The sequence below is a fragment of the Mesoplodon bidens genome, assembly GCF_964165515.1.
Source record: "Mesoplodon bidens genome assembly, chromosome: 19".
Classification (NCBI taxonomy): Eukaryota; Metazoa; Chordata; class Mammalia; order Artiodactyla; family Ziphiidae; genus Mesoplodon; species Mesoplodon bidens.
Window position 1 is genome coordinate 7,249,861 of NC_138179.1, and position 18,781 is coordinate 7,268,641.

General features: G+C 49.2%; 1 protein-coding gene across 4 annotated transcripts in view; it reads right to left on the reverse strand.

Moving 5' to 3' along the window:
* Positions 1-18,781, reverse strand: part of BCAS3 (BCAS3 microtubule associated cell migration factor) — a 576,449-nt gene that overhangs the window by 17,939 nt on the left and 539,729 nt on the right. Inside the window, exons 23-24 of one of the 4 annotated variants that reach the window (XM_081218976.1) lie at positions 5,074-5,241; positions 809-3,636 (exon numbers count right to left, since the gene is read on the reverse strand). In XM_081218976.1, the coding sequence (XP_081075102.1) occupies positions 3,602-3,636; positions 5,074-5,241 (203 nt within the window). In that variant the 3' untranslated portion in view covers positions 809-3,601. The other 3 variants (XM_081218978.1, XM_081218977.1, XM_081218975.1) reach the window with 3 other exon arrangements.

Genomic DNA, 18,781 nt, shown 5'->3' on the forward strand with positions numbered 1-18,781 from the left:
AGTAAGTGTTTTGCTTATCGAAAAAAATCCTATTTTTCTAGAAAAGGCAATATTGAAAGGCATGTCTACTAAGCAGGAATTAGTCATGTTATTCTGAGGGGCTGAGAGAGGAGGGGCCGTAGGAGACAGCATTCCCGGCAGAAGGAGAAGTTTGTGCAGAGGCCTGGCAGGCAGAGGGAACACGTGTGCTTAGGGACCCTCCGGGGACTTCAGCTTGGCTGGAGCTCGCCCAGAGCAGTGAGAGAGGAGTCCGCAGACAGGGTAGCAGCTGGTCATGAAGGGCTTTGTACGCGATGAGATGGGGTGAATCCGGGAGAAGGACAGGGCTGGGGGGAGAGAAGTTCAGTTTTTGGATATGTGGAAACATCGACAGGTGACTGGAGAGATGGTCTGGAGATCAGGAGAGGAAGCCAACTTGGAGAATCTTTGGAAATCATCGGTTTATTGAGGCCACGGAAGCAGAGGGGATGGCCCTGTTCGCACTGAGGGAGAGGAAAGAGGGCTAAGAAAGGGCCTGGAGAAATACATTGAAGGCCGGCAGAGAAAGCAAGCCCGGGGAAAGGACAGAGAAGTAGCAGACGCAGAAGAAAAACCATGAGAGTGTGTGAAACAGGAACGACGGGGAAATCACTCCAAGATCACAGGGCCTGGCTCACCAGGCCAGCGCTGGGGCAAGATGGACATTCGGTGGTGACTCTGGGTATTGTGGCCGGGCAGGCTGGGGGTAGGAACTGCTCCCCCTCTGGACAGCAGGGGAGGGGACGTTGCTGCAGGGATGTTTAGGGTCTGGGTGCAGGAGGCCAAGGGATTGCTCAAATGGTGACCACCATTTTCTGAGCGGGAGAGACAAGCTGGTGGGGTAAGAGATTTGAGGGGAACGGGAAGTCTGACATAGTGTCCATGAAGAAGGAAAAAGACGGATCTCAAGATGCTGGGTGGACAGAGCACAGGTCCCACACTGAATACAGTGCAGACTGATTCATACCAAATAAACAGCAATAATATGGAACAAAAATAATAAAACACAAACTCTTAGAGGACCAGAGATCTGGGGAATCTCTAAGAGAATGAAAACAGGCCAGAAGCCACAGCAGTAAAGCAGGGGCTAACACCTAGGTTAAATGTAGAATCCATTCACCCAGTAGTTACTGCACACCCGCTATGTGTCAGACTGCTCTAGGCACTGGGATCTGCTGCAAAAGATGAGTGCAAACTGAGAATCGGAAAAGGGGGCACTGGGAAAACGCAGGACTGCCAGGGCTCACTGGAGAGTAGAGACCGTACGCTGGTAGAGGTACCGACCTGAACAACTTATGATTTTTCTTCAGCAACCTAAGTGTACGAGCAGAGTTGGCTTGACCTGGATTTTGTTTTGCTGACTGGGGACAATGGAAAGGTAACAGGGGCAAGAGGTGTAAGGCTATTAGAAAGAAAGCAATTCAGTCAGTTATTTTTGAGCTGGACTTGCAAATTTAATTTTGATCCAATTAGACTCACTGGTCACAGCCATCCTGGAGGACAGAGCTAACATCCGCCTCACGGGTCAACTACGTTTTAAAACGGGCCTTCTCCAACTTTAATGTGCATAGACACCTTGTCAAAACGCAGGTGCTGATTCAGTAGGGCTGGGTGGGGCCTGAGATTCTGCATTTTATTTTATTTTATTTATTATTATTTTTTTTGCGGTAGGCGGGCCTCTCACTGTTGTGGCCTCTCCCGTTGCGGAGCACAGGCTCCGGACGCGCAGGCTCAGCGGCCATGGCTCACGGGCCCAGCCGCTCTGCGGCATGCGGGATCCTCCCAGACCGGGGCACGAACCCGTGTCCCCTGCATCGGCAGGCGGACTCTCAACCGCTGCGCCACCAGGGAAGCCCGAGATTCTGCATTTTTAATCAGCTCCTGGATATAGACAGTGCTGCTGGTTCACTCTGCGAATAGTAAGGTTTTGAAAGGTTTTGCTTTACTTTGGGGGAGAGTTGTTTTGCACTATGGTACAGCTTAACCAGTGGGGGTGCTGGAGCTGGCTGACTGCTGCATTTTCAGGAATTCTGCTAGGTGACTGACATCATGTTGATAGCTTGAAATTGGCCGTAATGGGAGGTTCTGTCCTATGGCAATGCCCAACTGCTATACATCAGGGCTTTCCTGCTTCCCCTTGGAGAGCTGGTTGTTAAACACTTACCGGCACATCAGTAGGTAAACCTGTATAACGGTGAAGCATGGATACAATGGGCTTTGGTGTCGGGGGTCATGTCCCGGGTACTACACTAAACAAAGAGTCTGCTGCAGGCATTACAGAAACTGATCATCTCTGGTGCCTTGGAGGAACCAACAGAGGCACATGCTTGGGTCACCCTATCCCATGAGCACCTAGAGGAGCAGGCTGTGGAAAGTGAGAGCGGGTCAGAGAGGCTGCTCTGAGCAAAGGGTGACTTGCTGGAAATTCTCACCCATGTTGCCTGGCTATCTCTGGGCAGCATGCTGACGCTGGTGTGGGTGTGTCAGGCTGCCCTTTCAAGGCCCTGGGCTGCACGACCAGGCTGATACTTTATCTGGAGTTGCAAAATGTGAAAACTGATTCTCAATAAAGGCAGAGGGGAACAGGTTAACTTCCATAGTATCTGCTTAACTTATTGGCCTTTAAAATCGAGGCGGAGTTTAAAAACAAGAACAAAAACATACATATGTGTGCACACATATAGATTGATAGATTTAATTTGGTCAAAGCAAACCAAATGAATCCCATTTGGTGACAGTTTGGGGAGGAAAATGAAATCCCTCTGCTCAAAAAGGGCATCTCCTATTTTCTGACCTATGGGTCATGCAGTTTTAATTTCCTCTCTCTCTCTCTCTCTCTCTCTTTTTTTTTTTTTTAATTTCATGAACCTGCTTAAGGCCACAAAGACTCTCCCGAATCCTTCAGCTGTCTGGCAGATGAATGGCTGCCAGCTTCGCTCAGGTTACTAATGGTCTGTGCCAGGCTGAAGTTCCCCAACTCTGCCTGAATGCGCCTTCCAAGACTTCCAATCTGTTGCTGGATGACACGGAGGTGCTCTAAGTGGCTTCTGAGGAAGGCGGCTGGGGAGGAGAGCTGACCCAGAGCTGCTCTGGCCCCTGGAAGGGTGCCTCCTTGGGAGTGTGTCTGGTGCCACCAGTTCTGGTTTGTGTAAGCTGGGGCTGGCCAGGGCCCCAGAGATGTAGGGGAAAGCTGTGCTACGAGCAAGGTTCAGAAAGGGAAAAGATTTTCTCCCTTCGGCCAGCTTCCAAGCAAAATGGGGTTAGAGCCCCTGTAAGTGGCACAGCTGCGTCTCATCTCCGGATCCGGGTGGAGAACAGTGGCATGATGACCTGCCGTTCACCAGTGGGATGGCTTTACAATGGGGGTGGAGAGGTGGCGTGCCCACGTCTGTGCTTGTGGGAGTCGAGGGGGTGGGACATGGCTGGTTGCAGCTTCCATGGTGCACGTCTTCCTTTCCAGGGAAGGAGGGGGCGTGGAGGGGGCCTGGTACTCAGAGATGGCTGTCTCCTGTGGCCAGGTAAAGCACCTCTCCATCTCTAGCCAACTCCCTCTCTTGCATCTATTCTGTTCATTTGCCAATGATCACATGAGAGCTATGGGCAGGCATGAAGCGAGTGCTGTGGAGATAGAGATGAGGACAATGTATCTCTATCCTGTTAGTGTAGGAACAGAGGAACTGAATGGGATGGGAAAGAAGAGAGGGAAAAGGTTAACTGCTAAACCCAAGTATCTAAAAGACCTGGAGGATCCGCAGGAAATTGGGACTGTGTAATAACGTCAGGCATTTTGAGCCCTGCCAAAAGTGCTTTTTTTTTTTTTTTTTTTTTTTGCGGTACGCAGGCCTCTCACTGTTGTGGCCTCTCCCGTTGAGGAGCACAGGCTCCGGACGCGCAGGCTCAGCGGCCATGGCTCACGGGCCCAGCCGCTCAGCGGCATGTGGGATCCTCCCGGACCGGGGCACGAACCCGTGTCCCCTGCATCGGCAGGCGGACTCTCAACCACTGCGCCACCAGGGAAGCCCATTTTTTTTTTTTTTTTCCCCAAAATGCTTTGACTCTCGATCTTGCTTGTCCTGATTCCTGCCCCAGGGTTGTAAGTTTCTCCTCCCTGGAATCCCCTCTTCAGGTAGGCACGTGGATCAGGGATGGAGCAGTTCATGGTAAAGAATAACAGGCTTGAGAGGACTCAGGCAAGCAAGAGTGAGAAGGCCTGCAGCCAGGATCTGCTCCATCCCCGAACAAAGTTCCTGTTGACCTCAGAACACTGGCAAGAGGCCTGCGGGGCGGTCTTCCTCAGGGATAAAAGCCGGGCTAGAGATGGCACTAACAGCACAGATGTCTAGAAGGAAGGGGTACTTTAGAAAAAAGGAGAGGCAGGCTGTACTGTAATTCTGCGAAGATGGAAGGGTTGTGGCCTTTCCTAAGTGCATATGTACGTGTGGATGTGTGTGTGTGTGTGTACACCTGCTTGCCCGGGGCAGGGCTTACCCATCATCTAAGGATGTCTCTGCTCTGTGGATGTGATAAGCTACCCCAGGCCCCAGTTGCTGGACCGTTTCAGAGACAAGAGTACAGAGGCAAGAGGCAGCGTAAGAAAAAGCTGTCTGGGGGATCACACCAGCCTTGCCTGCTTCATCCTTGCTCCCTCCCAGGCTGGCAGGGCCCACTGACACTCTCCAGTCTATAAAGCCTGCAGCAGGGCGGAAGAAGGTGCGCCGCCTCAGTGTTCAGTGCTCAAGGGCTGCTGGAACCTTAGGGACACCAAGGCTGTCTCTTCCCCTGGAGAAGGTGTCCTTCTGCGAGCCACCTATACAATACAATTGCGTAACCACAGCATGTTTGTATGCATTAGTCCATGTAGGAGGGGTCGGTTCCCTGGGAACCCCCCTCTGCACTGGGTTTCCCAATATCAGAAGCTTCCAAAATGGATGGCAATCAGAGTACTAACTAAAGAAACAAATGGTTAAAACACACACCCTCTCCCACCAGAGAAGCTCCATACCCACAGGAGCCATTCACGACCAAGCCAGGCTAGGAGTGTGAGGCCACCTTTACCTGTTCCGGATCCCACCACGTCCCGGCTCGGTGACTCGGCCATGGCATCGGCCAGCCGCTCCCGCAGGCCCTCCTCCGTGTGCTCCATGGAGGCCATGTGCCGTAGCCCGAAGCCCTCCGGCCAGCTCCCACACACCTCCAGCAGGGTCACGCTCCGGTCGAAGGTACCTGCAGCACACAGGGGACATCGGACGCTGAGTCACCTCGCAGAGAGCGGGCCGTTCTCTACGTCTGCTCACCGCCAACTCCCCACCCTGCCCAGGGTCCATTTTAGCCCTTCCACAGGACGGATGAAGGAGGGAGCACCACGAACCACGGATGTGCAGGGAGGAACGAGACAGCTCATGCCACCAGATCAGAGCGTGTAGACCTCCACGGCGTTGGGCTAGTGTTTTTTTTTTTTTTTTTTGTGGTACGCGGGCCTCTCACTGTCACGGCCTCTCTCGCTGCGGAGCACAGGCTCCGGACGCGCAGGCTCAGCGGCCATGGCTCACGGGCCCAGCCGCTCCGCGGCACGTGGGATCTTCCCGGACCGGGGCACGAACCCGTGTCCCCTGCGTCGGCAGGCGGACTCTCAACCACTGCGCCACCAGGGAAGCCCTAAAGATTCATTTTTAAAAGGGGTTACATAGCTTAAATTTTTTTTTAAAAAAGCAGTCTAAGTCACCATATCCTATAACCTATACCAAATGTCCTCAGAAAGGTTATGTCCCAAGATCCAACGGCAAGTCTGTGGCAGGCTTGGTTCAAGAACTCAGATCTTCCGATGGCTCAGCCTAGAGCCCATTCTACTCCACCACATACAGTCCCCCAGCTGCCCCAGGACATGTGCACCACTGGGGCACCATTTGCAGGATGGCAGCACGAGACTTGGGTGATAGCATCTTCAGCAGAGACCTTTCCTCAATCTGAAGCTGCTTCCCATTTCCAAGAGGTACATGGTACTCTGCTGAATGCCAAGATTAGATTTTACATGCAAGATCACTTCAAAGGCTGAATTTAAATTACACTACTTTATTATACAGCAAGTCTTCTGTGAAAGCTTATTTCATCCACTCTCTCTTGGAAGGAGATTATAGTCATGCTCTGTTGCTTTAAGCACATACCATTTCCCCAGCGATTAGGTAACTAAATCCACTGCATTGATTGGGCTTGGTTCCTGCCAGCACCAGGAAGATGGGGAAAAAATGCAAATGCCAATGTTTCCCAAAGTTAAAAGTACACCACCACACACTCTTTTTATCAGGTCTTGCTTCTCCTCTTTGATCAGCCGTCAGAAACTATCTTCCCTCGGCAGTCAGGACTGGGCAGCGTCAGGGCACACTCTCTGCCAATGACAGGTGGTAATAGAGAGGGTGCGAGCCCCAGCCCCGGCAGGCGGCCCTGCCTCTGATAATGGCCAAAGCACTGAGGTGATAACCGTTCGTAAACACTCCAACAGTCGGTGACTCCATACATCAGCAAAGAGGGCCAGATAATCCTGAGCTCTCCTGACCAGACAGAGGCCCTTGGCCAGCCCGCTGGGATTTCTATGTGTGGCAAGGGTCACTCCTGGCTCCTGGATGTCATCAGCCAAGTTTGGCTTTGATTTATCTCTTGCCTAACTGGAGGGTAGATTCCTGGTGCCGGGGTAATGGGCAGCATCTATAAATGCATCTCCCCAAGAGGAGGCCCACCTTGGGAGTGGGTTGCTGGGGGTCAGCCTGGCAGGTTGGAGTCAGGGACGGGGGGCTGCTCTATCCCACCTTCTCTCTCCATCAGGTAGGCTCAGGCGGTGGGTCTGGGGAGCCAGGCGCTGGGCAGTGGGGGAGAGGTGCTCTGAGTGTCAGCCCTCTAAGGGCCTGGGCTGTGCTAGTGTTGCCCTGGAGCCCACACTCAACCGGCATCAGCCACGACTCAAAGGTGCCCAGTCCCCAAGGACACACAAGGCCTGAAGACACACAGTGGACTGTTGATTCCAGTACCCACTCACTAAGTGATGTGAGGCAAGTCTCTCCATCTCCTTTTGCCATCTCTGAAGTACAGCTAGTAACTCTTTGCCCGGTCTCAAAGGAGGGAAGAGATTACGTGAGGTTCCTGCCGGGAGTCTGAGCTCTCCTCTAGCGCCGCCCCACTCTTAGCTGACAAGATCAAGAGCTACAGCACCCGTGTTCCTGGTCTGCCTGGGGTCTGCCTGGGAAGTCTATGCTTAGTAATTTCCAGAAGAGGAGATCCACAATAAGACGTGGGCACTCCTCCACCCTGTGCGCTCAGGGCCGGGGCGGCAACTTTTTTTTTTTTTTTTTTTTTTTATGGACAGAGATGTCCCAGAGCCTGCGGAAGGGAAGAGAATGATCGTTCCTTTCCTCACTTCACAGGAGCAGGCTGCCTGCCTCTAGAAAGGCGCTCAGTCAAGGATTGTACATCCTGTGTTTAGAGGTCAGGGCAGGTAAGCTGACAGAAGGGCCAAGAGGAGTATCAGAAGCCAAAGCAGGAAGGAAACGAAACAATCCAGCAAGATGTTATAGTAAGACACGTGCAGGTAAGAGGCCCGGTCCAGGAGAGAGGGTAAAGGCCAGAGGAGTATGTAATATTTTAAGGGACAAAGTGACAGTGTACAGGAGAAAAGGATCATGAGCTGGTGTTATAGTGGAGAATGGAAACAGAAATACAGGCTCTAACACACATTACTTGTATGCGTATAGCTCTGGGCAAGCCCTTTACCTTTCTGAGCCTCTGATTCCTCATCCGTAAAAATGGAAAAACAATACCATCTTATAGGGGTGTTATGGGGTTTGCATATAGATAAACAGCATATAGTGAGGGCTCTGCACATAAGGGGTATGCTTGTGTATATGTTAATAATAACAAATATGTACAACTTTGTACCACTTGAAGCATCATCATAAATGTTGACTATCGCAAGGATCCTGAAAGGCAAGATGGGTACCACTCCAATTTATGGGACAGGAGCTGGAAGCTCAGAGAGATTCAGTGGCTTGCTCAAAGTCTCTAAGGGACAGATCTGGAACACAAGCTCCGAACTCTTGGAGCTCATTCTATCAGCTGCATCTGCAGTGGAGAACTGTTATAGGGAGAAATCACCTCTATCTTTCCTAACTTGTCCTGAGAACTCCTGTCACCTTCAACCACGGCCTTTTAAAAATCCTTCCCACACCCAACCAGCCCAAGTTTCTTGGAGTATCCTGGTAACGCCGATGAGTCATCCTGTCTGTTGGATGGCACACGGGAGAAAAGAAAAATTGATAGAAGATCTAATCTGTTCTCTCTTAGCACGGGTACTGAGAGGAGGCTGTGAGTAGGAGGCTGGGGATACAAAAAGTGCTCAGCAAAGGAGCATTTGATCATTTCGACAGTCCTGAGAAGTCACAGAGAGCACGCAATCAGTGGTCCTGCTTGTAGTGCTAGAGGGAGTCCCAGCAGAGGCCCAGCAATGCCCCCCTCCTGTCCATCCTTCCACTCCTGCCAGTGCAGATGAGGGCAGCAAAGGAGCTCATGGGGTCTCCTCGTCTCGGAGTGAGAAAAGGGCTGCAGGTGTGTGCGTGTGCCAGCAGGGGCTGGGGTTAGAGGCTAAGCCCTTGGAGAGTGAGGTCACCTCTGGGCTCTTAGGCAACTGCACATCTTGTCAGCGTGATCGGCACCGCTATCATTCATCTGGTCAGCCTAGAGACACTCCATCAGATGGGCTGGCCCTTTGAGCCCCATTACGGGGGAAAGGGTCAGTTTCAAGGGGGAGAAGACACTTAGCGCAGGCTGCTTGCAAAGCACAAAGTATATGTACTTAGCAACAAAGATCTTTAGCTGAAGCAATGCTTTGCTGTTTACCAAGACCTCTCACGTTTATGATTTCGGTTAACTCACACATTCATCAAATATGGATTAGTGTCCACTGTGATATGAGTCAAGCCCTGTGCGGAGGGATGGGAATACAAAGTGAGAAAGAAAAAAAAAAAAAAAAAAGCTCAAGGTCCACAAAACTCTGGGAAGCAGCAATGGTTACCATTTTACAGGTCTGCATTTTTCTGAGACTGAGGGAGGTGAGACAACTTAAGGTCACCGGTCCTAAGTGTGACAGTCTTCCCGTGATGCTCCCTGGGGACCCCTTCCTTCAGGGCTGCCTCCCACCCCGCTATTCTCTGAATATATTTTCTAAGATTCAGTTCAGGTCTCACTGGCTCAACGGAACCTTGTTATAATGATAATCTAAGTTATCATGAGCACTCTTCTACCAAGTCTGACTGTACGTGAAGTTCTTCACCTCTTGGGATGAAGCTGGCGAAAGCTATAAACTTACCCCCGAAATGTGTATTGGCAAACATGAAATGATATGAGCAGTTTCAGGGTGTTGAGGGATGCCTCTGAAGCCCATCCTCAGATCCCAGGTTAGTGCGATCAGTGTCCTGGTGTTCTTCCCACACTGCCTTATATGAGTCTCATGATCTGCTCTTCAACCTAGTTTAGAAGCTGCTTGAGGGTATGGATTCCTCCACAAGCCATAAGTCTGTAAGAAGCACCGGACTCTGTGCATTGTGCTTGCTCCAAACATGTTTACTGACTGATTATGAACATCTGAGAAATCTGACAGTCACTCTGGAGTCAGTACCCTTTGGGTGTGTTGTCCCAGAGACTAAACATCTAGGGCCAGGGCTGGGAGGAGGAGATGGAGGCAAGCAGAAAACGGAGCTAAAATTAAATAAGAGGAAGGAGAGAAATTGCAAGTGAGCAGAAAACAATGTTGCAATATCATTCTACTACTCCCTGGACACTTATTTTACAGGTGAGATTCTGGGAATTGGAAGAACCCAAACAATCTGCCTTGGATGACACAGAGAGCCAGGTTCGTACAGGTGAGCTTCCCGAATCCTGCTTCCCAGCTTGGCATCCTGCGTTACACTCTCTCCCCAGAGGAGAAATGGGTCAGGTTCTCGGGTTTCACAAACGCATTAAAGGCATGCCATGACAGCTGGTGAGCCAGCAGGCTCCAGGGGGAGGTGAGTGGCACACGTGCTCTGTCTTTTGTGCACCACTGTCAAGGGGCAGGGAAGCCCAGCGGTGGAGGCAGCATGGGGGAGGTGGGATGTTCCTCTGAGCTGATAGAGTCTAATCACACCCTCGCTATGTAGGAGATTGTGGCTCAGCCTCCGCTTTGCATCCATGAGATTCAGCCCAGGGTTTGGATGCTGATGAGAGCCTGTTGATTAGATTTCCAGCCACCAGGGAGGCCAGGTACCAACAGCAAAACTTGTCATTAAACAACGCTCTTCAAGACGTAAGCCTTCCTGGGTGAGAGTTTGTGGTGACAATGATTTCCATGATAACTAAGAAATGATCCCAGGCATGACGAGAGCAGCCATTGGAGAGTGTCCCCACCTGATCTGCAAACTCGGTCACCAAACTCAGCTTGAGACTGGTGCTTTCTCTGTGCTTATATGAACAGGTTGGTTCATATAAGCACAGGCTGAGGACATTAGCTTTGTGGTTATTAGATGTGGCCACAGGCATGTTTCACTATCTCAACATGTGCTATGTCATGGCTAACAGACATGGGAGGGGGAGGCTGAGAGCATATGAGGACCCCGTCTGTCCCTCTCAATCCTTTACGTTGGTTCCCAAGATAACTGTAACCCACATCCACAGACGTAGTACAGAGTAAAGAGGCCTAGACCCCAGCAATCTTTTATGACTCCGACTATCTAATGCTCACCAAACTTGTGACCGTGTACCATGTTTGTCCCATAGTCATCTCCGTTTGGCTGCGGGGTTTAGATTTGGCGGTTAGGTAATTAAAGGATCTACTACTCCAGTTCAGAAGTAAACTTAGCAATAGAAGGGAAAGGTACCAGCCAAGTACAGAAACACCCTTGGCTAATGGTGGCAAGCGAGGAGATGCTGGTGAGCCAGATGTGGTGATGCCACATCTGTCCTCACAGGCCCTCGGGGCCACTAGTGGAAAGGAATTAGTCACTGTTCATCAGAGGTCCATGAACAGACTACCATGTGGGGCATGTCAAAGGCACCTGAGACAGGGAAGAGGAATTCAACAGTAACTGAGACACTAAGAATTTCTGTGCTATTTAAAATAGTCATTTTGACAACAATTTTAACTGTAATACATGATCACAACTCATACTTTAAAGCTTAGGATATAGATTACAAATCCAGACATCCAGGCTATAATTGGAATTCTCCCATTAACTTTTCTGGTTACTCTAGGCCTTAATTTCCCCACTTACCACATGGAGAATAAATGAGCAACTCTCATTTAAGGGGTTTGCTAATATTTTCAATGTAATGAACAGTGATACACTAACAGAGCAATGGTGACATGATGTTTGAGGTTCCTAGGGTATCCAAGGGTACCAAATTTCATTTTCTATGAACCAGTTCCATAATCCAGCGGCCACTCTGTAAAGGAGTATTGGCTGGACGAAGCAAGGAAGGATTCTCCCGTGGAGACTTTGGTGGAAGCATGATGCTGCTGACACCTTGATTTTGAACTTCTGGCCCCCAGAAATATGACAGAATAAATTCCTGTGGTTCTAAGTTACCAAGTTTGTAGTAATTTGTTACGGCAGCGCTAGGAAAATGATACACCTATAAAACAGGGAAATGAATGTTTGCCTTCCAGGGCTGTCATGAGCATCTGATCAGATACTACATGAAAGAGTGCTTTGTAAAACTGCACGGGGCCACTCCAACATCGACGACTACCCCAGGGCTCTGTGAGCAGCTCTTCTTAGGGGCAGTGGGAATCTGTGAAAGGCTTAGAAAGTGGGTAGGGACACCTCTAGGCCAGAAGACAAGCAGCTTGAGGAGGATACTGAGTGGGAAACAGTCACATCAGCTCCCAGTCTGGGCAACTCCATCATGAAAGCTGAGTGGTTCTGTGTCATTATATAGCCAGAGCCTTTGATAGGGAGTCACAGCATCTACTTTGGGCATGTATCCTCCACTTCTCTGAGGATGACTGCAGAGGGCCCAGGAGAGCAGGGGAGGTGGTGTCTTAGCTCTGAGGTCAGGTCCCTCACATGCCCTGATCTCCCCACATCAGAGGGTGGGGACAGGACATTTCTGTTCCCTAAATTCTTTAATGAATAAACAGAATCGTACTCAACACAGGTAAGGATGAAATGAAATAGACTGTTGCTGATGGAAATATTATTGGTATAAACTATCTAAAGGGCAATTTGGCAATATGTATAAAGAGCCTTTTAAAAACATGAAAGGCCACTTCTAGAAACCTAACCCAACCTAACCCTAATCTAAGATGCCAACAACCTTCAGGCATAAAGATGCTCACTGCTACTTGAATGCAGCCTTACAATAGGGTATTTGTTAAGTAAATTATGCTTCACAGTGGCAGTAGAATACTAGGTAGTCTTGAAAAACGATATTTATAACAGGAGAAATCCTATAAGAGATGATGTTAAATTATTTGGGATTAACAGACATACACTATTATATATAAAATAGATAAACAACAAGGACCTACTGTATAGCACAGGGAACTCTACTCAATATCTTGTAATAACCTACAATGGGAAAGAATCTGAAAAAGAATACATATGTATATATAAAAATATGTAAATTTATATATACATAAGTATATATATATAAAACTGAATCACTTTGCTGTATACCTGATACATTGTAAATCAGCTATACTTCAATTTTTAAAAAAATAAAACAAAATTGTACAGTTAGTATCACTGAACAATGTAAAGAAAGCATAAAAAAATACATTTTAAAGGAGTCATGACAAAATGTTATTAACCGTGGTTGCCTCTGGGCAGTTGGGTTATATGGAACTCTTCTGTTACTTTAAACCTTTCTATATGTTTCTTATAACTTCCGTAATCAGCATAAAGTAAACCAACAAATATTAAGAAAAAATTGGAGAGAAAAAAATGCCTATGGCAGAAACACTCATGCTGGGACCTGGATCACAGGTGAGCCTGTGAAAAGCATTGGAGGAGAAGCCCCGACTCTGCTGAGTTGACTCCCTTGCCAAGCCCTGTGCTTGACTCAGCCGGGGCAGGTGAGCCTGTGGCTCCAGGGCTGATATTTCACTTTTCTCCCAGTGGCTGTGGTTGGCTGCATGCGATGTTGACCCATCCCTGTGTACATTTGGCATATTTCTTATTAATTCATATCAGGAATGTGCACCAACTTGTGTGTGAAAAATGGCAGAAAAAATTCCACCTCTGTACAGATTTCATACATCAGATCAGAAAGGGCAGGTAGAGCAACTCTGGAAGGAGCCGATTTTTACTTCAAGTCCCTTTACCTGTCACCTTTGTCCCCACCCTGCCCTGCCCCCGACACTCCCACTATCCTTGGGATAAACAGGACACAGCTTCCTAGGAGACACCCTTCCATGACTGTCAAGGAAGGTCTGAGCCCCTCACACATCATTAGGAGGTCACTGAGCAGGGCCCTGCCTTCTGCCTGGGAGCCCAAGAAATCAGTCATCACTGCAGGTCCCAGGGGAGTTACCACTGGCTTCACACTCAGACCAGACCTGAAGGTGCCTCAAACAGGAGAGCTTTCTGAGTCAAGTGGACATGGGCATTTCCCAGACAGGATCCCAGAGACCCTTTCCTCCTCTGCTTGAAACGTGGCACAATCAAGATTTCTCCCCCTCCAGGTGAGAAGAGAAGAATCATTTTGCAGCTGGGCTAACCCTTCAGCATGCTTGGCCTGCTTCTGAGGGTGGAGAGGAAGTTTACACACAGCCCTCTGTCACAGGATTTCTATGGTAAGGCTCAGAATACACTGCAAGACAAACGGTATCCTCGGAAACCTAACAACTCCTTGAATGGAAAAACTTCATGGAACTGTATCTCTCAAGACAGGTAAGCACACAAACTAGGTTTTCCAGGACAGTCCCGATTCCACATAATTAGTTCTGTGATCAGATCAGGTATCAGGAAAGGCAAGAGAACGGACATTTGTCGAGTGTCTATTTTGCGCCAGGCACAGCCACTTCACGTGCATTACCTCATAGGAATCACCCCAACAAGTCTGATGTTAGTATCAATACTCCCATTTTACAGATCAAGAAACGGAGGCAGAGAGACATACCATTTTTGCTCAAGATGACAATATCAAGGGTATGGTCAGGATTCTGATTCTAGGTTCATCTGCCTCCAAAGCCTGTACTCTCCCCATGAAAATCCAGGCTGAATTCTGATTTTGAAAATATGGCTGCAGGACCAGGAAGGGGGCCTTCAGCTCAGTCTTCCCAGTCTCGAATTATAAAGTGGTTCTTGCCATTCAGCTGTAGTGGGGTGGGGGCAGCAACCCAACTAAAACCCTGTGTTTGTCTTGAAAGAGATTACAGTGCTCCACAAATAAGCCAAATGTGGGGCTCTCAACTGAGGAGAACTTTGAAGCCTGAAACCTGGGGCTAAGATGTCCTCTGTTTTTATTAATTAAAGAAGATGTTTCAAAACCATCAGATTCATGACGACCGGATTTCAGATGTGAAACCCAGTATACACACAGACGAGCATGGCTTGCCCTTTTGGGTTATTTTCTCTCCTCCCTGAGGATCTGCATTTCCTCAGATGAGACCGGTCTGCTTCCCCGTCTGGCCGAGGCGAATGGAGGCCCAACTTTGCAGGCCTGGGCCCTGCTGGCCTCAGGAGTTTTCAAAGGCCGGAGAGGGCTGCCTTGAAAATGGCACCCCCAGCTTGGGCAATAGGCATTTCCATTTGTGATGTGTGGTCAGCCTTCTACCAATCTCTGCCATCAAAACCCATCAGTACTCACTCCACGGGCTAAACCTGAACCAGATTTTCCGCTGCAGGCATCTTGGGATGAAGATCTGGGCCTGGCCTTCCATTCTGACGTGGGGTCTATTATACAACAGGAGCTCTCCTTTCCAGGCCCTTCCAAAGAAGTCGTTCGGCAGAGACTTGGCCTCAGGGCCTGCAAGGAGCAAGATGAAAACCAGCACTGTTTGGACAGTGCGGGACCTCCAGTGGAGCTGGGGTGCCTGGGGATGCTTTCCATTGGGCGTGGAGGCTGAGGTCGGTGGAGAACAACCCACACTAGGGAAGGCAGGGGGCGGGGAGGTCTGAGCACAGAAATGAAAGCAAGGATGTTCCTCACGTGGGGCTGTGAGTCAGCTTCGCTGGAGCAGGAAGTCTCTCATGAAGAATAACAGCTCACATGATTTCACAGAATCACTGCGTATTTTCACAGTTATTTCACTTTGATTCTAGATCACATGGGCAGGAAGGACACTGTCGACTCCATTTACTGAGGGTCAGGGAGGGTCTGTGACTTGCCTCAGTCACCTTAGTTTCTTGCCTCACAGGGTAGCTGTGGAACCATCTGTGAAGGTCCTCAGTGAACAGACCAACACGCTTCAGAAATACCATCGTGGCTGCCTGCGGTGGGCACAGAAGTGGGATCAAAGCGTGGACGGGTGATTCACCTTGCTGAAAGCTTGGCTAGTGCTTTGCTTGGGTCCCTTGTCCTACAGGGACCTCCTTGACTTCTGGCCTCATTTCCTGGCATGGCAGCCCATGGGGGAGGGGGTGGGGCTCAGCTTGGTATCACTTGAATTTATCACACAAGGTGTGTTTGGGGCTTGTTCTGCACCTGAAACAGTGGGGTGCCCAGGAACTGTCATTTCCTGCCTTGACATGTCCAAGTATTTGTTTAGCCCTGGCTGGTAACACTGACTAGCAGCCCAGGCACGGAAACAAAGAAGGATGTAGGGAGAAGTTGGGCCGCTGCAGGAACACACAGCGGGGAGCACCGAGGCGTAGAAATCTTCACAATGAAAATAATCCCTTACACTCGCACTGCCTTACCCTTTACAAGGTGCTTTCACAGGCCTTTCTCCCCTTAATCCTCACAACACCCCTAGGGAGGAAGGCAAGGCAACTATTACTAGTCCCCGTTTCACAGCTGCTGAAATAAATGCAGGGAGTTAAGTGGGGGGCAGAGAGTAGACTGGGGAACCCCATCCTGTGCTCCACACCTGTGCTACTCAAAGTGCAGGCCCCCAACCAGCAGCAGCAGGAAGCCCGTTAGAAATGGAGCCTCTCAGGCCCCACCCGAGAGATGAATGAATCAGGATCTGCGTTTAAGTCGGATCCCCAGGGAATCCGTGTGCGCAATAAAGCTCTGCTGCTGACATCGCCCTCCCCTCCCCTTGTCCTGTCCTACCAAACATTCTTAGAGTATATCTGCTTCTATCTACTCATTTCAAGACAAGGAAATTGGTCCAGGGAGGGGACGGGTCCTGGCCCCTGACGGCAGCAAGAATAGACAGAACCTTGATCTTGCAAATCAGTCCTGGGTCCCTTACATCCAGCTGACATTCAACGGGTATCTCCTTTGCCTTTCCATCCCCCTCCACACCCCACAGTTCAACCCTCAGACCACCCTCAGCTGCCAGTCACTCAGCCTCTCCCCTTGGTTCCAGCCTTGTGCTAAGTGTTGACACAAGTTCTAAGGCCCGGGGTTAACCCTCTAGGAAAGCAAACAGAGAAGTTCATAGCTCGTGCTAAGTCTAGGAGCCGAGTAGAGAAGTGAGTGTGTGTGTGTGTGTGTGTGTGTGTGTGTGTGTGAGAGTGTGACAGAGTTGGGGAGGGCCAGTGCTTGGGTTGTCTCTGCCCTTTCCCCTCCAGCCTCCTTGCCTATAGGAGAAGGCTGGGGAACTCTTGCTTGCCTGTGAAGGAGATTCTGCTCAGGCTTTGTAAGATGCCCACTTCATTAGTTAAGTGTGAAAATGTCCAAAAAACTGTGTTAATCTGGTTATGATTTCCCCTCCACTCACTGGTCACACTCTGTGCCAAGTCTGGCACCTGGGTAAAGCGATTCGTGTGCCGTGGCTGGAGCCTGGGGCCAGGATTTCCCCTCCTTTTCCTCCGCTTCTACTCCACTGGGGCCAATCAGGATGTTATTCATTTCCCTAGTGGAGAAGCAAGTTCAAAAAGGCCAGCACAGCCTCCTTTACCCATTCCCTGTGTAACCAATGCCAATCCCTCCCACGAGGAGGAAGCGACATATTTTGTTTCTGCTACGCTCACGCAAAGAGCAGGTTTACAGAGTTAGCCCAGAACGAGTGTGTTCGTGTGTTTGCTGAAACCTATCTTTTTATCTTTGGACCTAGGGTACACAATGAATTAGAGGAAGAGCAGAGTCATCCATAAGGAGAGAGAGAGAGAGAGAGAGAGAGAGAGAGAGAGAGAGAGAGAGAGAGGGAGAGAGGGAGAGAGAAAAGCCAAGGCGCCAAGAGGCCCTTAGGAGGGGCCTGGACACCTCCTGTTACCATGTCAGACAGACACGGCCCTGTCATCTAACTGTGAGTTAGAGCTAACAGCTGAACGGAAGAATTAATTTCTCATTGTGCTTCATTTGAGTTTTAGAAATGCCTTCAGGGTAGAAAAGTTGCTAGAATAGCTTTCTCATATGTCTCAGACTGTTAAAAAAAAAAAAGGTAAATAAATAAAAATCAAGTCATCTTTCTTATATAAATACCTACGAAACAACTCAATGAACTTGCAAACTCACTAAAACCCTCCCGGGCAAGTCATTAATGAAGAGGCCTGGATATGAGCTCTATCATCATCTTCTAATGTAGGAGGTGACTCTCCTGCTCTCAAGAGCCAAGATGGGCGGTGGTACATCCCAGACTGGGTGAACCACCCCACCTTCTCCTACCCCTGCCCGTGGTGTCTATCTTCAAGGCCCGAGTTGCTTGTACCCTTTGAATCTAGCTGCAATCTCTTCTCTTCACCTTATATCTTATTTTTAAAAGCATTGTGTGATGGGGCTGGGGGTCAGATCCTTTAGACAGACAAGGTGCTTATAAGGTCAACGAATTCTGCTGGTAGAAAGAGTATGTGGGTAAGAGTGGGAAACTAAGTATTAGCTTTGGCTCTGGTCTGTTCTGTGTGACCCCGTGCAGGTCACTCAGCCTCCAGGCACGTCAGTTTTCTCTACTGGAAAAGAACAATAATAATGCTAGCTATTCTGGCTAGTTATTTGTAATTCTCAAAGTTACGTGAAGATTCAAATGACAAGGTACGAGATAGAACCTTCAAGATTATGATGTGTAATCTGCATGCAAAGTACTGATTTTGCCCTGAGAAGCCAGATGGCCCTAGGTTGGTGCTTTCACCACTTCCCTCCAGCTCCTTTGAGACATAAGGAGGATGTCTAAACGGTGTGGCTTCCTGTGGCATGGGAACATCCACATAGCTTAGCTCGCTGCTCATTTCTAAACCGGGAATGTGAAAGTCACCAGTAACGTCTTTACTGTAGCTTTCATGTTGCACAAGATCCTCCACTGCTGCCCTCCAGGATCAAACAGGCTCCCCCTGAAGTTGTTCTGATGTCCCAGAGATACCTGAGAGCCAAGAGCCTGCAGCACAGATCTTGCCACATAATAGGTGCCCAGTAAATATTTATTGAATGAATGGATGAAAGAACAAGACTTCGTTATCTTTCAGTCTGAAGTATGTACGTGTCATGGGTATGAAGGGAGCTCCTAAGGGCATTTCTCAGCCACCCTCCTACCTCCAGGCAGCTTATTTCTTTCATTTTAAAATAACTCCAAAAAGAAGAGGTCCCCACGCTCCTTACAAGGACACTCCCGAGTTCTCTACCTCAGCAGGTACCTTCTGCCCGCAATATTAGCATAAGTCTAATTAACATCTCTATTTATCCTGGAAATATAATGTCC